The sequence below is a fragment of the Thalia democratica genome, chromosome 8 (genome assembly GCF_965202585.1).
Source record: "Thalia democratica chromosome 8, ktThaDemo2.hap1.1, whole genome shotgun sequence".
NCBI classification, from domain to species: domain Eukaryota; kingdom Metazoa; phylum Chordata; class Thaliacea; order Salpida; family Salpidae; genus Thalia; species Thalia democratica.
Window position 1 is genome coordinate 29,787,265 of NC_139172.1, and position 26,078 is coordinate 29,813,342.

At 27.2% G+C, this 26,078-nt stretch overlaps 2 protein-coding genes across 3 annotated transcripts; one reads left to right on the forward strand and one right to left on the reverse strand.

The window, feature by feature from the left end:
- Positions 1-2,144: 2,144 nt before the first annotated feature.
- Positions 2,145-2,789, forward strand: LOC145842592 (dolichol-phosphate mannosyltransferase subunit 3-like). The gene has a single exon (XM_082950061.1). The coding sequence runs from the start codon at positions 2,155-2,157 to the stop codon at positions 2,434-2,436; it is 282 nt and encodes a 93-aa protein (XP_082806187.1). The 5' UTR covers positions 2,145-2,154; the 3' UTR covers positions 2,437-2,789.
- Positions 2,790-13,469: 10,680 nt separating this feature from the next.
- Positions 13,470-25,452, reverse strand: LOC145842035 (radial spoke head protein 4 homolog A-like). Of its 2 annotated transcripts, none has more exons than XM_082949386.1 (11): positions 25,320-25,452; positions 24,638-24,670; positions 20,187-20,310; positions 18,480-18,693; positions 17,721-17,883; positions 17,274-17,371; positions 16,436-16,580; positions 15,863-16,038; positions 14,732-14,941; positions 14,209-14,441; positions 13,470-13,873 (listed from the first exon to the last, which is right to left on the reverse strand). In XM_082949386.1, exons 1-11 carry the CDS (start codon positions 25,375-25,377, stop codon positions 13,663-13,665), a joined length of 1,665 nt encoding a protein of 554 aa, XP_082805512.1. In that variant the 5' UTR covers positions 25,378-25,452; the 3' UTR covers positions 13,470-13,662. The 2 variants fall into 2 exon arrangements, with proteins under 2 accessions (XP_082805512.1, XP_082805511.1); XM_082949385.1 differs by having other exon boundaries at positions 16,436-16,589.
- Positions 25,453-26,078: the final 626 nt, after the last annotated feature.

Below are 26,078 nucleotides of genomic sequence, written 5' to 3' on the forward strand. Positions count from 1 at the left end.
TCATAATAATTGAAACTCTGGAAAATTACAGTTTTACAAAATAAATGCAGGAAAAATTAAAAAAAAAATTAAATATCAGGTAACAAAAATACATACTTTTTTTGCTTATTGGTGGATTACTTTTTAATGCTGTATAAAATTGTTTGAAATAACATTTTGCACACTAAGTAATAAAGTTAAGTATAATACAGGGTAGCCAAAACACTTATAATTTTAAGTAGTTTTTACTTATTAAGTAAAAAAATTTTGATCTGACACAAAAAAATCTATTGTATAAATAATAAAAAAATTGTCATATGAGAAGTTAATTTATTAAAAAACACATTTAAAGTAATTTTACAGTATTCTTTCAACGTTGTTATACTATTTAACACGGTTTTGTATTTATTAAACTTAATTTTAAACCAAAAATAAACCAAAAAACTGAAAGAAGTTGATAAAACATAAAAGAAATTTCTCAAAAACCAGTGGTCACCCTGTTTAATATTAGGTTTACTAAAACAGTACAATAAAAACTTAATGTTTAGATAAATTCAATGAGTTGATATACAAGACTTTATCAGTTTAAAAACTAACACTATTCTATGTAAATAATCTGATGTACAATTATATAAATAGCAAGTTTTTGATAAAAAAGATAAAATAAAAATCACTTATTATTAGTTTTGAAACAGTCTTTTGCTGAATTGTGAGATTTTAAGATTGGTATACACATGGTTGGCAACAAACCTGGAATCCTGGAAAAATATGGAATTTGACAATTTAGGCTAAAAAAACTGGAGTTTGAGAAATTTGGAAAAAAACCTAGATTCTTGAACAAAAATCACTAAAACTCCGGAATTGTAAACAGTTTTTACTTTTTAAGTAGTAAAATTTTAATTTGACACAAAAATCTACCATATAGATAAAAAGAAGTTTGATCATCAAAATAAAATGTTTAATTAAAAGCACATTTAAAGTAGCTTTACACTATCTTTTCAATGTTGTTATACTACTTGGCAAAGTTTTTGACCTTGAACTTAGCTTTAAACTAAAAATAGACCCTAAAAAGTCTACTTTCAAAAACTTGGAAGAAAATCAGAAAACCTGAAGAAACTTCTCAACAAAATTTGACAACTCTGTAGATAGTTATATAAATATATTTCATATGTAAAATCTGCTTTAGTCATGGTTATTTTTGGAATTTAGGGTAGACAACTATTGAAAAGTTGTTCATATAAAAGTATTGCTTTTCAAAACTGTGTGTTTCACAACCCATTTAAACTTCAGAAAACAGTAGGCTAATTTCTACACACATTAAAATGGCTGATCAACTTGATTTATTATGAATTTTTACAACAGGTCACAGTCTGCAAATTATTTAAAATTAATTCAAACAGTTTCATAGAAGTACAAAGAACTTTGATTTTAAAAGGGACCTTGAAAATACTTTATTCAGCATTGAAAATGAGTCAGGGTTACCACACTCAGAATAACTTAGACTAGTTTAAAATTTATTGAAAATTTCTGGCTGGTTTAAGTTTTTTTTGCAAAACTAAGTCTAGTTTAGGTATTATACTTTCTAAATATCAGGCTAGTTTTTTGATTTTTATTTTTTTTGTTAAGTTTGTGTATTTATTATAATGTTAATTATATGTAATATAATATATATTAGTTTTAATTTTGGTATTATTAGATATTGATCAGAAGCATTTGTTCAGCTTTTGAATCATACTTGTTTTTCAATTATCTCATAAACTCTAACCAACTTTGATGGAACTCGGCTAATTTTCAGTGACTTAAGTTTGCTTTTTTTGCCTTAAAGAGTGGCAATTCTGTTTGATTTAAATTCTGTTTTTATTTAGGTAATCAGTATTTTCTAATTTAATAAGTAATAAATTGTTTGTAAACAAAAAAACTCCGAACAATATTTTATAAATTAAGTGAATACCAAGCTGATGTTTTTTTTATTGCATCATTTAAAATGGTATTTATCATAAATGATATTGATATTAATTACAACTGTACTTTACAGAGTACAACATAAACATCACCATGAAGCACTATATATTATATAAAATATTGTCTTATTTCTAATTAAAAATAACTATAACTTTCTTTGTATACAAACAACAAATTTCAAACAAGTAATTTTTACAGAATTATAACATCACCATGAAAATGACAAAACTGCAGCAGTGGCTCTCCTTCGCCGCCCTGGTCCTGGCGGTATGGGTCCCAACATACACCAAGCACCTCTTGCTGGACGCCACCGCGTCCAACGTGATCCTGCTGGCCCCGTTCGTGGCTCTGCTCGTGTTCGCCGTCTACTCCGTGCTGGTCATCGCTTACAGGGTGGTCACCTTCAACGACTGTCCAGAGGCGGCTGCCGAGATCAAAGCGGAGATTGTGGAGGCTAGGAAGGAACTGGGCGGCAAAGGAATGAAATTTGAGTGATTTTTTAAATTTAAATGGTCTGATATATTTTTTGCTCTTTAAATAATTTAAAGGTGCAATAAACAATATGTTATTTTTTATGAAAAGGGGTTAAGTTTATTAATGCAATTCTTACATTTCTCTGAGTTGACGTACAGGTAAAATTTGTGCTTAAAGAAATTCCAACTCGCATATTTATTTGAAGTGAAGTAAACATTTATTGTTTTTTATTTGGTAAATAATGTTTTTATTTGTTAATATTGTTTTAAGTATTTTATATTGCTAAAATTCCAGTGGTTTATTCTAAATATTTTGCCTGAGTTTTATTTGATAGAAAAATGAAGCCTTTCAATGAATGAATTTTAATTATTTTAAAATGCTTGCAGTTAAACAATGGTTATTAATAAGGAACTAGTTTAAAATTTTATGTTGTTTTTTTATTTATTCATTTTACTTTATTTATCAAAACTTAAATTATTTATGTAAACGAAAAGTAAATAACATATACTTGAATAATTCTGCTGTTTTTCGTAGAAAATAGTTTAATAAAACGTATTCAGTTTTTGATATTAACAAGTACTTGTGTTTAACTATTAGTTTTACTTTCAACTTAAAGTTAAGATAAATTTCTACCTGACATAATTAACAGCTTACTTCTCACTTAGCCAAGAGTACCAACGAAAATGTTTAACTGCTTCAACCTGTTTTTTAAACTAAAATAAGAAAATATATAAAGTGGCTGATAAAAATTTTAGAAAATTAATTTTTAAAACTTTTTTTTCTTTTTAAGTTGTAGTTAAGCTTAAATAAGTTCAAATTGAAAAGTAGTTTATTTTCTGCTTTCAGCTTTTTGAAACATAATTTAAATTTGGTCTAACCTCATGTGTTATTTTAGATTAATAATTTAAAAGTTGGGTTTGAGGTGTATAGTAAAATGAATTATTTAGATGCATTTTTAGAGTATAGTAGTAATGATTTCAATAGAACAACTATGTAATTTGTATTTGGTTATTTAAAATCTTAAATTGCAAAAACAAAAAACATTTACGTCTACTTTTGATTTTCTGACTGGAAAAATTTTAGTATTTTGGAAATAATATTTAAAAATAACCGTGCAAAATTTAAGATGACATAAAGAAACTTTCACCTAGGCACCAACCAATTTTCTAAAAACCACCCCAATGAAAAATGTATGGAATCCAAAAAATGCGACCTTTCAGTTTGAAGCTGAAGTTTTTTTTACACAAACACTTTGTGAACAATTTTAAACGATTTAAAGGAAGTCTTATGGTGGCATTTTTGTTTAAAAAAAAACAGGAAAAAAGGTTATAAAAATTACATAAAATCAGAAAATGCAACCATAATAATTTCTTTGAATCAATTTAGATTGTATACAATTAAGTTTGTTAAATAATTGGCCACATATTTTAAAATCAGCTTTAAACTTCAAGGTCGCATTTTTTGGATCTCATGCATTTTACATTGGGGTGGTTTTTAGAAAATTGGTTGGCGTTAAAGTGAAAGTTTATGTCATCTTAAATTTTTCACAGGGTTTTGTATGATTTTTCCAAAAAATCCAGCCGAAAAATCAAAAGTAGTTGTAAAAATAAGCATCTTAATAAACATGTATAAACATAAACTGAGTCTATAATAGAATGTTAATCTAATAACAAATTTGATAATAAATTAAACACAAGTTTTGTAAAACTTAAAAAATCTGAACAAAAATAACAAATTTTTATGACAAAAGAGGAAACTCAATAATAAATGAAAGTTACTTAATTTAGCTTTAAACTTGTTAAAAAAGTAAAAAAAAACAATTTTTGTTTTTACCTATAGCTAAGTTTTATCATGTGGTACTTGTTAAATGAATTATTTGGTTAGTATATAAATTTAAACAGAGTATAGCTTTTTACAATTACTGTTAAATATCTTATTAAAAAACTTAAGATTGGTTTTCTATAAACGTTTTAAATTTTTTCAAATAACTATTATATGTATTTTCATCATATAGTATCAATTTATTTTACATACAATAGTTGTAAAATCTAAAAAAATTTGAATACTTTCGTTACAATGTTTTTTTATCACTAGAGTTTTTAGAAAAATGGTCCTCTTGTTTTAATTAACCGCCAAAGTTTTTTTTTTAATCTTCTTACTTAAATTTGCTTGCAAATTAATGAATTAAAGTCAAAGACAGTTTTTATAACCATTTTTGTTTATTTTAGAGAAAAGTATTTAAGTATTTCTTTATATGAAATATAAGATCAATGGTACCAACTGATACTTTAAACTGTATTATCTTATGTTTAATAAGAAAAATAGTACCAAATGTTTTTATTATTTCATAAATTTTTAAAGACGCAGTGGATAATTTACAGCCTATTTTTTGTAAACATTAATTATAAGGTTTTTGCAAATTAAAACACATCTTTGTTTGTCAGCGGATGACTTATTTTAATTGTACTATTTTTTTTAACTTCCTTCAAATATTATTGGAATTTAACTTCTACAATCAAATTAGAAGTAAGCTGAGTTCGGTAGACTTTTTTTGAATTTATAATTAAAAACAGAATTAAATTTGTTGTAAACTCAATGTTGATCTTAAGACACTACTATATATGTTAAAAATAATTGCCAAAGTGAGTTTTTATATACACAGGATTTGTTTCTTATTTAATTTCTTCGCTTTAGTTTTACCTCTAATTTTTTCTAAATAACTGAAAATGCACTAATATTACAAATTTCTTCCAAGTAACTATTTTAATTATAAGTAAATTTGATAAGATTTCACCCATATTTCTCACAACACGAGGTTTAGGTATTTTAAAGTAAATTTATAAAACTCAGAAACCAGAACAGGAAATCTAAATTTACCTCCGGGTGATACAATCGTTGTATCCAATCATTAAAAAAATATACTAATAATGTACAACTAATAATGTAATGGGTATGAAATACTTTGATTGACTAATAACTTTTTGTATCAAAAATTCAGCTAATATTGAGAGTACGAGCTAATAACTCTGAAAAAGCCTTAAATTCTCAATGTTTACATGAAAACTTGTTTTTTGTTGTTTTTATTGGTTTGTGCAGACGACATAGTAAAAAAATTACAAACTAAACTTAAATAGTTTGTAAAAACAAAATCAGGCGAGTACCAACTTATATAGACAAGAGCTAGCAAAACTGAGTATAATTGTAAACCAACAAAGTACCAACGAAATTTTTTACACCATTTGCAAACTAGTAGCTGTCACTTTTTATCAAACTCGCGTAGTTTTTGCAAAACACATACTCAAAATTGCCTTCTTTAAACACTTTGTAGTAAAACTATGGCTTCTTCTTCTCAACAGCTGGTGAGGAAGTGGTAGAGGCCTCCGAAATACATTCACAGGAAGAGTAAGTTTCAATAAGGTTCGATAAACTGCTAGTCCTTGGACTTTGAAATTTGACGTTCTTTTAAAGGAATATTAGACTTATAAGAGAAGTTTTTTCTGTTGCTATTTTAATTTCGTATTCACTCGGACAACTTGGTTACACTTTTATCTGAACAATTTGATTCATTTTTATTCAAAGAGTTTGTTTCAGAAACACTTCTCGAACTTAACCATTTTTCACACTTGCCTAGCCGGTACCTGGCTATTCTATTTAAATATGGATTTAAAGTCCTGACTTCACTGAGGAACTGGATCCACTTTTATCCGAACAACTTAAATTACTTTTGTCCAATAGATTGGTTTTACTTTTGTCGTTTATGTCGTAGCATTTAGTTTCATGTATTCGACATCTCGCCCAAAGGTTCTCATATAACTCTGTGATCGTTAACCGTTTGTTCATATTAGCTGATAAGTGTTTACAGTGAACTAATATTTAGTTATTGATATTTCAAAACAAAAAGACTATTTTTTGGGTTGACTAGGTTTGATCAATTATCTGTTGTCTCTTTAACGTGCTTTATCAATTAAAAGTTTTCTTATTGGGCTATCTTTTGAGCCTGATATGAAATAATATTTCTATTAACTAAACACTGCAAAAAACATTATGCAACAACTATATTATAAAGTCTTTGCTGTATGTACAAAAAACTTTAAAACTAGATAAGTTTATAGTATAAACTTTATACATACTAAAAGATGAAACCAAATAAAGTCTAAGAAGTAAAAAAAACTTAAACAGCCAGTTAAAATTACATATTTGTTGTAAAGATTTTTATATATTGTGTACTTTTATGGTAAAGTATACTATATTTAAAAAATTGCGTATATCTTGTGGAATATCAATTGATTTTGCTTTAGTTATTTACAATTATAATGCAGTTTACTTATTATATTTCAAGTTATTCGAAAAATAAAAGGTTTAAAAGCTAAGAAGACATAACTTTTAAAAGGATGGCATACAATAAAAAAAGGCCATAAAAAGTTTTAATAGTTGAAACGTAGGTTGTTTAGTTACACTATAACTTGTTTTTTGAATTTTCAGGGTTTTTTAATCAACAAAAAGTCTAATTATAAGATTGAGTCCTAAGAGTTTCTGGATACATTATACGGTATCCATTATAAAAATAAGAAACTTTATAAACACTCTGTATTTCAGTTAACTAAATGGATTTTTATAAAATGATAAACAACTTGGTTAGATATTTTACTTATTTTTCTAATATCTCGTTTAAATGTTTTAATAATACGAAATAGGTTAAAATATAACAAAAAGAATAGCATCTCTTTTAACGTCAACTATGCTATATACTAATGAAATAAATTTTTATTAAAAGTTTGATGAGTACTTTTACCAGAATATCTAATGCTTTTACATATTGGTTATCAAAGGCTGACTTATATAAATTAAAGCTTTCAGTATTGAGTCACAAACATTTTTTAGATACACTAAACTAAACTTGTATCTGATTAAGTTTCTCTCAACTGTCTTCTAACCTCATCTAAAATAATGTAGTATAAGTATACTACAGTTAGTACTTGTAAGAGGCAAGACTTATGTTTTGTTAGTATTCTTTAAAAATTATAGCTTTGATTGTCAGAAATTAATTATCGCATTTAAAAGGAAAAAGTTGAAGCAACAACTAAATTGATTTTTGTTCTTTTATTTAACTTTACAAGTAAATATTAACATAATTTAGAATCCAACTTACAAAGCAACAAGAAAATGTAAAGTTTTAACGCAGGTTTTTTTATTTAAAGTAAACTAGTTTTTGCTTTAAAACAGAATAAATAATATTGTAGTGTTCAAACCTCATAAACTTTAACTTAGATTTTTATCCTTTCTTAAATAACGCTACCGAAGACTTATGTGAATGAATTGAAACTTTTGTTATGTAAATGATACCTAAAAGGAACAGTGTTTGTCAGCTAAAATAAGTATGCTACTATTCAGTGACAGTATTTCGAAATTGTTAACAAAGTAAATATATGTAATAGAAATAAAGCAGCTTTAAATAATAAAAATTTAGTATCTGATCTAATCTGTATGTGAAGTTAAATTTAGTAATCATCTTATAAGCCTTAAAACTTATACTGCACTTTTTTCTTATAATTACTTATTTCAGTTTAGACATTATTCCACGTTTTAGGTCTTTCACATTTAGAAATTTAAAATTTTTTATCTGTTAAATTTTACCCAAGATGGTGCATATATAAGTGTAGTTGAATGAATGTATAAATGAAGCATTATATAACTAGAAAAAATACTCAATATGAAGAAATACAAAATTTTATACATTACATGAAAAAGGTTTATTAAAATAGGATACCTAAACGTTTATGTGTTCCACAATGTGATTATTTAACCTAGGGTTGAGAGCTCAAGATAATAAGCTTCATTATTTAACTAGTTTAAATTGTTTTTATATAACAGTTAATTACTTCAAATATACAATTTTAACATTTACAATAATTTTGTTGTTTTTATTGATTTTTGCACACGATATAGTGAAAAAATATAAACTAAACTTAAATAGTTTTTATAAACAAAATCAGGCGTGTAATAACTTGTATAGACAAGCACTAGCTCAATTGATTGATGTTAAAAATGAACAACAAAATGTTTTACTTAATTCGCAAATTAATAACTTTTACTTTTATTCAAACCCGCGTAGTTTTTGAAGAACACATATTCAAAACTGCTCTCCTCAAGCTTGTTGTAGTCAAATGATAGCTTCTTTGTCTCAACAGCTGCACCGTATTCAAGCGAGGTAACATCAGAGACTCCCGAACAACTTAATCCTCTTTTATCCGAACAACTTGACCCGCTATTATCTGAACTATTGGTTTTACTTTTATCCGAACAAGTATATTCGCTTTTATCCGAACAGTTTGACCCGCTACTATCTGAACTACTGGTTTCGCTTTTAACCGAACATCTTGATTCGCTTTTATTCGAACAACTTGGCTCTTTTTTATCCAAACAATTCGATCCGCTTTTATATTTACTTTTTAAACTTTCAGGCGATTTTTCACCATTTAATAAGTATTCAAATAGCTTTTCGAACGTCTTATCCGAACAACTAGATTCTCTTTTATCCGAACAACTGGTTTCACTTTTACTAAAACCCGCGTAATTTTTGAAAAACACATACTCGAAGCTACCTTCCTCAAACTTTTTGTAGTCGACTGATGGCTTTTTGAGATTTTTCTTGGCAGCTTCATCGTTTCCAAGTGATGAGACGTCCGAACGACTTTCATCAGAATATTTAGTTTCAATAAAAGTTTTGTTCAAACGGCGTCTAGTCCGTAAATTTCTAGATCTGGTGCTGTTATTACGGAATAATGAGCTAAAGGACGGATTTTTAGCTTCGACTTCACTTGAACGACTGGTTTCAGTTTTATCCGAACAACTTGATTTACTTTTATCTGTAGAACCCGTTTTACATTTACTTTTCAAACTTTTAGGCCATTTTATTTCACTAATAAAGTTTTTACAGAACTCTTCGAACGACATACCCAAAAAGGGTTTTCTTTTATCCGAATTACTGGATCTGATATCATCCGAACAACTTGATTCGCTTTTATCCGAACAACTTGATTCGCTTTTATCCGAACAACTTGATCCGCTTTTATCCGAACAACTTGATCCGCTTTTATCCGAACAACTTGATTTGCTTTTATCCGAACAACTTAATCCGCTTTTATCCGAATAACTTGATCCGCTTTCATCTGAACAAATTGATCTGCTTTTATCCGAACAACTGGATCTGCTTTTATCCGAACAACTTAATCTGCTTTTATCTGAACAACTTGATCTGCATTCATCTGAACAACTGGATCTGCTTTTATCCGAGCAACTTGATCCGCTTTTGTCCGAACAACTTAATCTGCTTTCATCTGAACAACTTGATCCGCTTTTATCCGAACAACTTAATCCGCTTTCATCCGAACAACTTGATTCGCTATTTTCCGAACAACTTAATCTGCTTTTATCCGGACAACTTGACCTGCTATTATCTGAAGAAGTTAATTTTATTTTATATGAACAACTAGTTTTACTATCTAGAGAACCCGTTTTACATTTACTTTTCGAACTTTCAGGAGATTTTTCACAGTTTGTCAAGAGTTCAAAGCTTTTCCAGAAATCTAATACTTTTGGTAGTTCCATAATAACTGTTAAATATTTACAGTCAGCTAACCTTTAGTAAATGATATTTAAAATCAAACTCTATTGCTATTTAAGCTTGATTAGATTTGATTAATAATCTTCAAACTCATTAACAAATTGTATTTAATTAAAAGTTTTCTTATCTGGGTAACTTTTAAGATTATTTTCAAAAGATATTCTTTATAACTTTAAAATTTTTTATTCATTAAGGATATAGTTTATTTTTTTTAGTCTTTGGCAAACACTTTTAAAGTAGTTAATTAGTTAAACAAACTGCAAAATATAAATATATTAAAAGTAAACAAATAAAAAGAATATATTATGAAACATAGTAACCAATAAAAAACACTTTTTAACAAAATATACGATATATTTTTAATCTATATAAAATAAAAACGAAATCATATAGTTTTTTGTCATTTTTGAAAAATTTAAGTATTATTTATCCAAAAAGTTATGAAAGCTTTTTTACCTATGAGTAGCGTGCAATTTAAATTATTTTATTCATTGATTTTCACAGCGTTAAATTTGTAAAATTCATAAAGTTAAATAATTTGTAAAATGCAAAAGTGTATTACGATTTACGGGTTTAAACCTAAAATAATCATAGTTAAAAGACTTAAAAAAATGTTTATACTGATGGCTTATAATAGAAAAAGGAAATAAAAAACAATCTCTTAGTTTGTGTGTAGATTATTTAATTATGTAAATTATGCTTGTTTATGTAATTTTTCAGAACAATTTTTACTTTGCTTAGTTTAAAAAGAATTAAAATTTTAATCCGCATATATATCAAAGTACTAGGATTTTTTAGATACGTTAATACGGTGTCGATAAAAAAAACTGATAAAATTCCCTATACATTATTTTAGTTAGTGCTAGCAGCTAGCTTAACATAGATATAATCGAACACAAGTTTAGATTCGTACTTGTCCTGAGCATGACGTTAAACTGTTTCGGTGTATGACTTGATAACCGGAAGGTTTTTTGTACACCAGATCTTTGGACCAAACTTTTTGAGCGTATTTTTTGTCATTCAATAAACAGTACACTAGACCACCTACATGACTAATTTGAAAACTTAACACTTAGTGTGAAATCATTAATTAGTTTGTAAACTTATCATTTTATTTAAAGCACTGTAACCATTTGTTTTTTATCTAAAGAGTTAAAGTAGATTAACAGAGTATTAATATCGAATATGGTAAGTTAAAACTATTTTTTGTATCTAGGTAAATAGTATAGATCAAAAGAATGAAGATCAAAAAAATGTACGTGTTTTTTTGTAAACTAGGGCTTTACGTTTTTTTGAGCTTTTTTTTTGTTTAAAGTTGTTATTAAAAGGTAAAAATATTATATAACTTAGTTAATTGCAGTAATATTAGCTATAACTTGTTTTATAGCTTAATTTTTATGACGCTTCTTAACATTAAGACTAAACTCATTACTTTATTATTCTACATATTGGAAACAATTAAAATTATTCTTAAAAAAATAGTTATACTAAAGTTCTGAAATATTTAAAACTATTAAAAACAACTTATTGTGTTTTAAGGTTTCTTAGCTCTAATCATTTAGTAGAGATGTCTTTAACTTTAAAACTTTAAGCAAATAACGTCATCATACTTTAACGACATGAACTCATATTTTACAACTACTAAATAATCTGCTTGTAATTCTTTAAAAATCTTGTTTTATGTTACATTTAAACGTTCAGATGAGCTAAAATTGATTGTTATATCACAATAACTTTGTAGATAATCTTGTATCAGAAAAGTTCTAGACCTGCTAGAAAACTCAAAACTGATACAAAACTTTTATATGAAAAAGTTGTCTTACAACTGGTTAAACCTTTGATATTTTTTCAACTGACAAAAACGTAAAACAACTTTTAGAAGTCTTTTCACCTCTAATAATCATTTATTACATATTAACTAGTAACATTTTCTTGCGTATATTGTTAACTATTTCTGTTTGAAGCTAAATTATTCTACCAATTAAACACTGACGATAAGCAGCGAAGTATATTGGTTGCATGTTTATGAAGTTGAAAAAAAATGATGTTTTTCTTGCTTGAAAAACATCAGTTGTATTAAAGGTTTCCTGTATTGTTGATCAAGACAATATTAAAGAGTAAAATGTTTGTTTGTTTTTAGTTTGATTCAAAGTGCTAAACCTAAAGCTTCGACTAACTTTACAAACTTATGCACAAAACTTTGGGTGTAAAACATATTTTTACATAGGTTTTAAAAAACTACATTTTGTGCTTTTACGTTAGAAGAAGTTCTAGCATGTTTAATAGATTATATTTTGAATAAAAAGGCCAACAAAAAAGGCATTCTAAGTAAACAAAAGAGTTTAGTTTGTTTGAACCCTTAAAAAAGGTGATTTTTCCATAAAACTCGTTGTTAGTACATTTGTTTTGTACAAATTCTAATAAATTCCGTAAAATCTTTAACTATATGTATCAAATTCTAGCTCAGTATTTTAATTTATTTCAAACTTTAGTAGCCTCTCGCTTATTTACGCACATTGTGTCCACAGAAAAAGTGCGTAAAGATATGAGAGATCGTAAAGAAAAGTGTAATACACTAGGTACCAAATATACTCACTGTAATGGCTGTTTTTTAATATTGCTTCTAGTTAAAAGCAGATTGGGCACTTTCCGACTTTTAACTATTTGTTTACTTTATTTATAAATATAAAAACTACAGATAAAACTATACATATATTAAAAATAAGGATTTAATTTCTATAAAATAGTATTACGAGTAGAAATAATTGTACTTCTTGAATAATAAGTAGAAAATATCTTAATTTATACTCTACTTAAAAAATTCAATTTATAATTAAGCATTTCTTAACAATTATAAAATGGTGTTTATTAATATATAGGGCAAGACTGTTGTATTATTTCTTTGTGTTTTAAACTCTCATTATTAAACACAGTCAGGTTTATTTCAGAATTTTGATTAAATCTCGTATTGTTAACAAAATTTCTGATATACTAAGGTATAACTAAATGTTTATAAATTAGTCAAGGAACATAAATTTACAAAGTCTAAAGATATAGAGAGGTGTGTTAGCATTCAAAAACCTATTTTAATTTTAAAATATACATTAAACCTAATTTGTGCAATATTTTAAAAAACTAATATTTTTATTTTCTGAATTTTATAGAACTCTGAAATGCGTAACTAAACGAGAGTGCGTAACGTCACGAGTGCGTAAAGATCCGAGAGGTTACTGTATGTAATTTTATTTGGATCCTACTTTAAACTAAAGATTATTAGTTTAAATCTTAAAAGTGTTAATCTATTTGTACTTTTAAAAAAGTACTACAAATTTATTAAAGTATAATACTCTTATATTAAAGTGTTTAACCTTAATCTGTAATTTAAAGTCAACAACTACAAAAACGTAGATTAATTTAGTGGTAGGTTTAATTCAATATTTGATAATTTTTTAAATCAGTAAAATCACAGTTTTTTTTATGAATACAAATCACAGAAAGAATGATAAAAAATCACAGCGACAACAAAATAAAATTGAACTTTAAAAAGTGGGCTTTTCTTTGTTTTTAAATCAAATGAAAATACTCTATTCTCATTGGCCAAAATTTCGTCCAATCACGGCCCTTTAATCTTCTTCTTCTCCTTCTTCCTCGGCGGCGGCGAGCGCCTCCTCCTGGGCGGCCTTCAGCGCCACTTCCTCCTCCACGGTCGGGTCCTCCGCCTCGGTGATGTCCGGCCCGCTCGGGTATTCCCTCTGGATGGGGGGAGGCGGCGGGGGGCTGTAGTTCTGCGCGTTGTACTTGTGCCCGTACCCGATGTACACGTTCTCGAACTTCCTGTGCGGGGAAAATTATTTGGGGATTTTTTGGTGTAAAACAAGCTGTTTTGAAGGCCGCATTATAACGTTTGGTTGAAAAATTTAGTTGTTATTATTCGGAACTTTTTTAAATGCGCTGTCCCAGATGAGTGTGCATTTATTCAAAATTATAAAATAATAACTTGCAATCTTCAGTTTTGTATTCCATATAGGTTCGTTCGTTAAAATCGTCACTTTAATTAAAATAATTTTTAAATAAACAAATATTTTGGTCATAATTTGATTTTATAGTTACATAGATCAAAAAATATTGTCTAAAACTAAATTAGAACTAGCAATACCAAAAATACAAACTTTCCGTCGGAGAAGGCGACGGCGCCGGGCCACAAGTTGCTCTGGACGATGGCGAGGGCGTACTGGGGCACCAAAGTGGACGACAACCTCGCGGACCAGGACGGGGTCGTGTCGATTTCGACGTCTTCCGACAGCGGGGTCAGCAGCGGGGGTCCCTGCTCCGGTTCCGGCTCGTCCGGCTCCTCCTGATCCTCTTCTTCGTCCTCTTCGTCTTCCTCGTCGTCTTGGCCGTCCTTGAAAGGAGATGATCAAAAAAAACTTTGTTAATTTTTCAAGCTTAAAAATTTTGAGCTCTATATTTCAAAACACAATTTCTATAAAATGTTAAGAGCAATCATCTGATAATTATCATTGCACTAAGTAAAGTCTTATTAAGTATTATTAAGTATATTTTTAGATAAAAACATCTTAAATAGAAATTAAAGTTTTTTTAATTAGAGTTATATTGTATTAAAATATAAATATTTAATCGTATCCGAAAAAAAACTCTAACAACCAACTGTACAATCTCTCCCAAACTCACCTCGTTTTTGTGGTTGGGGTTGAACCAGGTGCAGCGTCCCTGGGGCAGTATGTACTGGACGTGGTGGACCCAGTTGGCCATGGTGTCGTCGATGAGCTCGCGGACGGGGACGGGCTCGTACTCGGGATTCTCGGCGTACTCGGTCTGAGCTTCCTCCTCGTCGTCGTGCTCCTCATCTTCGTCGAAGATGTAGAATCCCACCGGACTTATCTGGAAGACCGTTGAAAAGTGAAGATTTTACTTAATAAAATAACATTTTTAACATTTTGTTTACATTAAAATTAACCACATGTGAATATTGATTAAAGAGAATCTCTATTCTACTTGTAAGAGTATCTCAATATATATTTTTTAACTCTAGAAAGATTGTTTGTGGTCACTGTAAGTTTGCACCATAAAAATTATATAAGCTTTTAGTCGATATCTTATGTTAACGAGCCAATTTTTAAATGATTTGAATTGAACAATATTAGACTTATATGGAGATATAAGGAAATATTAAGCTTTTTTCTCGCTAGTATTTGTTTGATATTTTTTATGTTTATATTGTACAAAACAATGTAAACGTTTTTATTATGCAACTAAACTAATGTTAAACAAATAAAGATTCAAAAAACTTTAGGGCTTTTCTTATTAAAGACTATTTAAAAAAACTTCATTGTATATATTATTAGAAGATTAAGAGTTCTAAACAGCTAAATTTAACAAAGTTTGACAGTATTTACCCTACATGAGAATAGTGTACAAATATTATTAAGTATTAGACTCGAAACCACAAACTAAAAGTTGAAATGGTAGTATTAACAACTATCTTATTAAGTTCTTGAGCTAAATAAAATTCATAACCTTATTTTCACTTTTAGTACTTTCACCTGATAAGATATCGAGACAAGGCTTTAACTTATTTAGCCTTTCAAGTATTAAACTCAAGTATACTTTCCTCAGTACTTAAAGTACACGTGTACATTCCAGTGATTGAAAAAGATTAATAATCAAAAGTAATTAAAACTAAAGTATTTTTTAACAACAAATGCTCCATTCAGTTCTGTGGCAAATAAAATATGAGTGTTGTATAAAAACAAACATATACTAAAACTGTAACTACTATTTTGGGTACATAAAATATCAAACATGGGTTCCGGCGCTAATCCTGGCGATCTGGGCCCTCAGGTAGTTTCCCTCGAGACCGGGGAACGGCGGGTAGCTGACAACCGAGGATTCCAGGTTTCCTGTGAACATCTTCTTGATCTTTCTCGCTGCCACGATCTGGGCGGGAGTCACCGAAGGAAGCTTGGTCCACTGTTCGCCTGGGAAATTGTTTTGTATAATGAAAATAAGCGTAAAACGGGAAGAAGTACTTTTTAACTAAAACAGAAAAATGTTGCGACACAGTAAAAGCAAACCTTCATAAGTTAAAAACAATATTAGTATTTAAATATAGTACTAATAAAATAAAATTAAAAACATTTAAAATACTATAAGGGAAATACTAGTAAAGATTATTCAAGACAATAAAAAAAAAGGTCTATTGTATATCTTACGATGAAAAAATAAAAACTCTTATCAGCTAAACTTGATTTTATGACATAAGAATAATTAACATTAAATGTAGCAAACAAATACAATCAAATAAACGAGCAACTTGCAAAATTATATGTCTTACCAAAAAAATCATGCGAGTTAAATATTTAACAATTCAAAAACCTGGCTTGTTGCAGACGAAGTAGACGTATTTGTTGGCGCCGACCCTCGTATCCTCCTTGGGAATCACCGTGGGAGGCTTGTAGTTGGGCTTCGGGGGCTCGTACAGTTTTTCGTCCTCCTCTTCCTCTCCCTTTTCGTCCTCCGCCTCCGATCCCTGTTTTAACGAGGGGGATTTTATTGACAAGTTTTCAAAAAACCAGGACATATATAAAACAACACAGTTTATGGGAGGCAGTTAACTTTTTTGTATAAATGCCTTGATAGAACGCTTTGATAAACGCAGTTCCTTTAAAAAACTTTTGGATTTATTTCACATTTTATATTGTAAAAAGTTCTTGTAAACTGTATCATTCAAAAAAGATCTTATTACTTTTATTATTAAAATTTTATAAGAAAACAAACGCAACTTTTCACAAGAAAGAAAAGCTTCTGATTGATTCTTTTTTATATACATAAGTTTATAGAAAAATCACTTCTTTTAAACTAAATAAATCAATCATCAAAATTAGAAATCGGTTTCAATAATTGTTTTATTATATGCAATCTCACTTTATTTTCTATTTTTTTAGCATTATAATCTCGCTTTAAATTCTTACAAAAGCTTTTCTTTTTAAATTAATTAATTTTAATTTATATTCTTACAAAAAACTTTTATAAATTATTACTTTTAATATTAAAATAACCTCAACTAATTACTTTTTATAACAGGTAAATTTCTTGTTCGCAAAAAATAATCTCACCTCATCTTTTTAGTTATTTTATATTTTTTTTATAATTAAAACAATCTTTACTTTATCTTCTTACTGTTTATTTTTGTTATTGTAAAAATAGTCCTCACCTTATCTTCTTCCTCCTCTTCTCCTTCGTCTTCATCCTCTCCTTCTCTGTACATCACCTCTGCGATGATGTAGTTCGCGTGCGATCCGAAGATCTTACCTGGAAGAAAAAATTGTAAATTGAATGAAATGCTTTATTCAGTAACTAAAATATCACTTCAAAACGTACACTTGGAAGCTATATCTAAGTAATTATTTTTATACTTACAACAAATAGAAGATTTTTTTTTATTTTTTTTTACAAATAAAAATTTAATCTGCTGAAAACATATTTAAAGTGAAGTTTAGCAATTTAATTTAGCAATAAATATCTTAGTTCAAAATGGTGGTAGTTCAGCTTAAATTTGAAATAAATAATCAAACCACTAGCTTCATTACACACAGTTTCTTAACAAAATCTCAACTATACGTATTCTTACAACTTAAAACCTTCCAAAACCCGCACTAACCCCAGAATCTGACGGTTTGCAGGGGATAGGCGTCGATGAGGTGCTTCAACGACAGCAGAATTCTGAACATCTCTTCCTTTCCGAGACCGATCCCTGCCTGCTCGAAGTTGGCGGCAAGCTCCATGACGTTTGGAAGAGGAGTTTCTATTTCTTCCTCTGCTTCCTAAGAAGGTTTTTTATAATAAAAATGTTACTGTTTAACTTAGACAATTCTATAAGGAAATTTACTGAAAAACTCGGCATACACGAAAACCGTTCATTTTGAATCGGTATCTTTTTAAGTAAATGATTTAAAAAACTGAACTGTTTTAGAAATTTATTTCATTTTATAAAAAGATAACTTTTTATAGGTAGTATTCCTAAAAATTAAACCAAGATTAATTTACTTTCTTAAATTTTTTTCTAATAAGAATTTTGTTGAATTTTTAAACAAACATTATTGTTTGCAAATTTAAAAACTCAAACAAAACAAAAACACTTTTATTCTTTTTTTAGTATTAAGTAATACCAAAAATAAAATCCTTAAATATAGCAAATGTCAGATATTTAAATGATTAAAAAGACATTAGAAATATTAATAATTTTAAAGTGGCGATATGAAGTTTTCAATACCATTTCAGATTGCATTATGTTGTTAAACAACTTGAACAAGATACTAAAACTTTACACTATAAAATTATCAAAAAACTCATAACTTCAAATAAAAACGTTACAAAAATTCGTCAAAACATCACAAAATATTTTCATCAATTTTCCCACCATATCTGCCTCCATCTCTCCGATCTTTTCGAAGAGCGGCTTCTGCAGCTGCGCGAGGTTGAACTCGTCGGTGGTGACGTAGTCGTCCAGCAGGGTGCTCTTCGGCTGGAACGTTTCCCTCTTGACTTTCTCGCTGAAGCTCTCGAACACGTCGTAGGCGTTCTTCGGCTTCTCGGTCAGCAGCTTGTTGATGATCTTCGATATGTGGTCGTAGCTGGGAAGAGTTTAAGTGTTGTTTAGCGATTTGTGGCTATGTGATACTTTTGAATAGAAACTTTGGTTCGATTTTGGTTTTGAAAAGTTATAGGTTCAAAAACATGTACAAAGGTTATTAGGTTTTATTTAAAAATTACTTTAAATGTTTTACTAAATACCATTTTATAGATTTTTATACAGTTTCAAACGAAACAGGACTAGGTATCTTTAAATATTCAAAGTTTCATTTAGTATTTTTCTTAAAAAAACTAGTTTTGAGTAGCCCCTTATAATAAACTTTCTAACAGGTTTTAAATTATTTTAATATAAACCATGCTACCCTTTTAAAAACTTTAATGATTACTTAAAGATTCCGAATAGTTTTTTTACTGTCCGTTTTTTGCATTTACGAAATAAATACAACCTATAAGTTGTGACCATCACAGTATAAAACTATCACTACACTCTGTACTGTGTATGTTACATTTATACAACTTTCTGTGAAATTCCAAAGCTTTAATGTAAACTTTGCTCAGTGTTAGTATCAATAACTGATAGGCAGCGACAATTTATTAAACGTTTTAACATAGATATAACTAGCAAAAATAAACTTAATTGTTTATGTATGTAACTAATAAATAGACACTTATCAAAAAACAATAGAAACATGTAAAAACAATACTTTAGTTTTTGAACTAACTTCTACCATCTTTTGTTTATTATTTTTTCTATATTATTTTTGTCTGAAACAAATAAAATATTGGGTAATAAAGTTTAGTGATACTATTTTTATAAAATGACTTAATGAATTTCAAACACATTTTTAAAGATATAATACTATTTATAGGCTAGAGGAACAGTACAAAAATATTTAGAAATAAATAACTCCTTACAAAATGTCTAATTTAGTAATTTAATGTCTTCTAAAAACTTGATTTTTATGTATCATAAAAATTTTATTTTAGTCAAAAGTGAAACGTGTGTACCAAGATAGAAATAAAAAACAGCAGAATTATACATCTACATGCTTTTCAGACAGTTTTAAGCCCAGTATATTTTTGTTTAAAAAATTCAATGTTTATTAAACAATTTTTTTAGCCTAAAACTATAATACTTTTAAAGTCCTTCAATTAAAAATAAATATAATATCACTTTTTAAAGAAAGTTTAAGAACTTTTTTATGAAATATCTAATTCAACGATTTTCTATAAAAAACATAAACTTGGACACAACTTTGAATCCGAGAAAAGCTTGAAAACTTTTAAAAATACCTTCTTTATTTATTTATCTATCCAACAAAAATAACTTCAGCACTTATAAAAGTAAGACATTAAATACAATTTTATTTAAAAAAAATATTCTTAAACTATTCTGAACACAATCAGAAGGTTACAAAACTAAATACAGCTTAAAACTTACACAATTCATAACATTAAACTTCTGACAAAATACAACAACTCATTCCCTGACTATTCTCAAAATAATCAGAGAGTTACAAAACTTAAAACTTACACATTTCCGTTAGTTTTTGAGCTGGCTTGGAGCATGAAGGACTTGGCACTTTCAATCATCAGCTCTTTGTCGCTCAACAACCCATCTCCGGTCGCAGATCTGCTTTCAGTGCGAATAGATGCGGCTGAAATATAAATTATAAACTATGTTGTTACATTGTTATGTGTTTTTTCAAGTTTTTTTTCATAGTACACTATGCACAGTAGTCTGCGTATAAACTGTTTTACTGAGAACAAAAATTATTTAAGTTATAAAAAACAAACAACCTTAAAAAATTGCTTATCTAAACTATTTTAGGACTTAAATTTTAACAATTATTACTATAAAATTTTTAAGATGTTTTATTATATAAATTTTATAAAGAAATGTTTATAACTCAATATTCACTCACACTTAAAAAGCTTTTGTTAAAGACTACCTTATAAAATTAATTAATCAAACATAATAAACTAGTAACTTCTTAAACTAACAATAGATAATAAAACAAAAATAACTTAAACTTGACTTACATTGCAATAGAAATGTTAAAAGTAAAACAACAAAATAAATAAAATATGTTAAGAAGTTTATTTATATTCATTTAAAAACTGTATATTAACTAATTAATACAGCGGTTCTTAAACTTTTTTTCATTTTTTACCCCTTTTTGGAAGATTATTACCAAATTTACCCCCAACCTACAATATTTTTTTAATTTTGACAAAAAATATAGACTTTTTGAACTTTAAGCTTATTAAATAAAAAAAATCATAAAAGTTAAAGAGTTTATTTAACTTTAAAAAAATTACAGTTAAACACTGACTAATAAACTAAATATACAATAAATAAACATTAATTTACATGAAATGTAATAAAGAAAATTTACCCCCTAAAAGAAGGTAATTTACCCCCAGGGGTAAATTTACTCCATTTTAAGAATTGCTGGTGTGATATGTATTAGCTTATAAAAAAAAGTAGAATTTTAGATAAATTAAAAAGTCATTTATGATCAAAACGAGTTTTAAACAAATTAACTAGAAAAAATTTCTTAGGTAGATATAAATATAGGCTATAAAACAAGTTAACTTTTTTTTCCTAATATGACAATATTTCAATGCTTACTTACCCTAGTTGAAGAAATCGAATATACTAGTTAATGATTTTAGTACCATTCTAGGATTTATACTAAGAAATTAAAACTTCTGAAAAAAATGTTAGGGGTATAATATCCTTAATAAAAACTAACATTGGTTGTTATATAATAGTATAAAGTATGATCTAAAAGTAAATGTTTGTAAATTATAAGATATTATTGAAATTTTGAAGAACAACCAGTTTTGTACACAGTAAGCCCACAAAAATAGAAAAGGATACTTAAAAATCTTTAATTAAATAATTAGTGGCTTGATAGTCAAGAATATAATGAATTTACAGATTTATAAAAAATTTAAAGCTAGTGTAAATTCATTTGAAAGGGCTTGAGCTGGTAGAAACCTTGAAAATCTTCAAAAATTTTAAATAAACCAAACAAGACAAACCTATTAAAAATTACAGTATATATTTATTTTTTTTATAGTTTAAAAATATATTTTAAATTTCTATTTTTTGGTTTAATTAATATATTTATTAACTAGTTTTTTTCTAAAAATAAAACATAATAAATATAAATGATGATTTTTTTGAAATTTTTTAGTCAACTTTCAAAGATTGTAAACTGCACAAGTGGACTATTTAAAAAAATATTTATTTTTAATGAATAGATGAACACTTAAATTTTTTCTTCCCAATATATTTTGTCAAATTCTCTTCAGGGAAATTACAGTTAAAACAATACAATAAAACACAACAAGTATGTGTACAAAAAATTTTACAAATTAATTAACTAATCCGTAATCAACAAAAACTTTAAAAAATCAACACAAAATGGTCTTAACTAAAAAAGGCAAAGGTGTAGTCAAATTCTTTTATTTTACATAAATTTGGTTTATTTAAATGTATTAAAATGGCTTCAAGTCTAAATAATTCCAATGTATTTGAACATTGTCGCATTACACTGAAATTAGATAATGCAAACTTTTTTCCACAACTTGGATTATTCACAAGGTGTTCTGCTATTGCATATTTTTTTATTGCATATTTTACTGCAACACTCTTTTTGTCTTTTTTGTCTTTAATATACGAAGTGATACACTTGGGAACATGTTCCTTTATTCTAGTTGTGAAATGTCCAAATTTTTACCAATGTAGCTGCTGTCACAGCAGCATTTAAACTTGTAAACTACAAGACTTTTTTCTTGAGGTGTCATTAGGTTTTTCCTGAACGTTGAAGTACTGGCTTGGACATGAATAGAACCCTAGGATTCACCACATGGTATCTTGTTATATCCACTTGTTATATTAAAGAAGAAAAAGACAAAAAGAGTGTTGCAGTAAAATATGCAATAAAAAAATCTGCAATAGCAGAACACCTTGTGAATAATCCAAATAAAGTTTTTGTTGGTTACATTTACGTTTACTTAATCGATTAGTTAATTAATTTGTAAAATTTTTTGTACATATACTTGTTGTGTTTTATTGTATTGTTTCAACTGTAATTTCCCTGAAGATAATTTGACAAAATATATTGGAAAGAAAAAATTTGAGTGTTCATCTATTCATTAAGATTTATAAAATAAAGTCTGATGTTTAAATTACTAAAAAATATATACTATAATAAATAGTTATGAATATAAACTATAAATACCTTAAAAACATATACTATAGCAATATGAAGATAAGAAACATTTATTTATATGTTGGTTTTTTTAAGATCTTTTACTTAGTTAACAGTCAATTTTTACTGTTTTTAGTTTTTTTATACATGAGGGTACAAAGTTCAAGAGGATTCTTATAGAAGGACTAAAATAAATAGGTTTTTACAAGTTTTTTTCTACCTAAATTATCAAACTCCAGGTTCTACCAGGATTCCAGGTTTTTTGGCAACCCTATTTCATTAATTCAATTGTTTTCTGTGATTGATCTAAATGTGTTTAGTTTAGTTATAACTTAATAACAAACAATCTTATTGTACAATCTTTTTTGAGTAATTTTCTTTCTTATTTTTTAAATCTTATTTTTTTCTAATTGTAAGAACATAATTTTTTCTAATAATGCAATGAACATTTCATGAAAATTTAAGACTAATTGGTAAAAAATTATGATAGAATTTAAAATAGATTTTTAGAACTACAAGCAAATTAAAAATTAAAAAATTCTCTTTTATACATTTGTATCGAAATTTTTTTTACTAGTCAGACTATATCTCAAAAGTTTTGAACATTTTTTTTATTATGTGAAAAGTATCTTATAGCTAATAGTATATAATGTTAGATTTCATACAACAGCAAATGTTATTTTTGTAAAAAAAAATTTACCTCCCTATGGCTTTAAGTTGTATCTTAAACAAAAACGATAGATTTTTACTGAAAAAAGCTTTTCTTAGTTTTTTAAGTTCATAGGTAAGTCCACATTTTTTACAAAACAACCTTATTTGAAAAATTTTGTCTTAGCTATCAGGCACTTAGTAGTGGCCATAAGAAGATCCAACATTTTCTTAGAATAATTAACATTGGCCCTATATAAAAGCTCTTTTTGGAGGAATTTTGAAATAAATTAAAATGTTTTCATCTTTGTTACTTAAGCAACTCACCTCAAGTTTTCGAGAAATATTCATTTCATTGTTTAAAAAAATATTTAAGTAACTAATGAAAAAACACAAAACAATATTAGACCATTCAAAGTTTCTACCTTATCAACTTCCCTCCAATAAATTTCAATTCACAATTACTACATTTGAAGGAGGTTAATTTTACAACTACTCTGCATCAAAAACAAAATTATATTTAACTACAAAGTTGTAGGAAAAGACATTTTTGCTATTAGATAAAACAACAAACCACAGTATAATATTAACTAACTTTTAATTTGTTTACTACAAGTTTGCTTTTTTTTAGTGTAATATTTTAAAACTAATATAACCAACGAAAGACTTTTTTTTTAATCAAAACCAAAACAAACAAGTTTGAACCATTGTTTGTAGAGGCTGAAGGACCCTGCCTTATGACCTTAAACAAGTGTAAAGTTTTTTAAAGTATCTGATAAACAAAAACAATATCAATTTTTAGCGTTTGTCATTTTTTAACTTGGCTATTTTTGTATTTTTTAAGCATGGTCCTTTGTTCATTTAAATATGTTCAGCTTAACTTTTTATTTTAGTCTTTCTTAAATTTATTGGAGGTAATTGTAATATATCTAAACAATTAATCTAATTTTGAACAAATCTAAGTTTTTAAAACAAATATCTTGTACAAGAAGAAAATGTTTATTGATTTAGTTAAAACCTAAAAACTATTTTTATTAAACACAGGTGACTTCAAGCTTAAAGATTTAAGTCATAGATTTAAAAAGCACAAAACATAAACAAGAAAACATACCTTCCACCACGTCACCTTCCAGACTTCCTGGTCCTGAAAATTAATTATTATTAAAACAGTGTACTTATAATATTATTAAAACACTAGAATTTTAGAAAATAAATGTATATTTAAACTATTTTAAAACATAGCAGCAGATCATTTTTGAGGGTAAATGTTGATAAGAGTTAAACTTTAGTTACTAAAAGTCAAACTTTATAACAGAAGTAATGTTAGTTTATTAAAAACAAAAGCCTGTATAACACATTAAAATATAAACATACCTTTAAAAAATATTTAAATTATTGTTATGTTAGTTCAAAAAAACCAAATAGACAGTTGCTTTGAACGTTTTTTAAACTCAAATGAGTTTTTTATGTTTAAGGGTATATCACTAGTTTTATCTTGTTATGTTAGACATATTTAGTTTGATTCTTAAAAAGAAGTACATTTCAAAACAAAATATTTTAACAAAAGTAGTTATTTTTGTTAAAATACACTTTTTCTTATTAACCTAGTGTGCAAAAATAGGTTTAATAATGACATGCTGCCAAAAGTTATTAATGTGTTTGAGTTAATTATTGTTAAACATAGATAGAATAAATATTATTGTACTGTTTTTAAGTTCTGAAAAGACTAAAAAACATAATTATATTTTACTTTTTGTTGAACAATTGATTTTTGATATTGAAAAAAAAATTACCTTCTTCAGGTGCAACATCAATACTATCATCTGGTCTTTCTTCTATAGAAGCCTCCATTTTTATAAGTTATTAAATAAATAATAGTTATACTGCTTTATATTAGCAGTGTTGTAAGTGTGTTTCTAATGTTAGATTTAAGCTAACTAAAAAGTTGTTTGTTACTATAACAATTTGTAAATTATCAACAACGCCATTTAGTGGTAAAGTTTCGTTTGTTTACATTTTTACTGGTTCTCAAAAGTTAAACTTAAGAACTTAGTTTGAATTTTGGGCAAGTTACAGTTTAAAATTATAAAAACCAATGTTTTTATTTGTTTAATTTTTATATTAGCATCAATTTTTAAATTAAATGGTTTATATTTTGACAAAGCATATTGTCTTTTGGATTTCGTTTTTGTTAATCATACTACAAAAAAAATTGAAAACTTACTTAGCTGCTACTTGTTTTATAAAATAAAGCATACTTGTAAGTTATAAACAAAAGAGTAACTAAATCTTACATTATAAATGCACTTTGATTTGCATTTACGTTTATTAATGAATTTATACTTTTTTAAGTGCCTAAAAAGACAAAAGGGGTCACTTTTAAGCTAATTTTCCCAAAGTAGATGGACAAATTTACCAGAGAAAACTTCTTTTTATACCTTGAAAAAAGTTCTTTTTTTTTAAACAGAGTCGTTATAAATAAAGCTACGTAAATCTGTCTGTTTTGACCTTAGTTTGTCGAGACTAGGCGGTTAACGGTCTAAGTGTTAAAA

Bases quoted from the DNA above. Each gene is read 5' to 3' on its own strand.
- LOC145842592 (XM_082950061.1), top strand. From the start codon at position 2,155: ATGAAAATGACAAAACTGCAGCAGTGGCTCTCCTTCGCCGCCCTGGTC.
- LOC145842035 (XM_082949385.1), bottom strand. From the start codon at position 25,377: ATGGAGGCTTCTATAGAAGAAAGACCAGATGATAGTATTGATGTTGCA. The intron at 16,039-16,435 runs GTTTTTGAATTG...ACAATTTCCCAG, and splicing joins CTTCGTCTGCAACAAGCCAG to GCGAACAGTGGACCAAGCTT. The intron at 14,942-15,862 runs GTTTGATATTTT...ACGGTCTTCCAG, and splicing joins GGATTAGCGCCGGAACCCAT to ATAAGTCCGGTGGGATTCTA.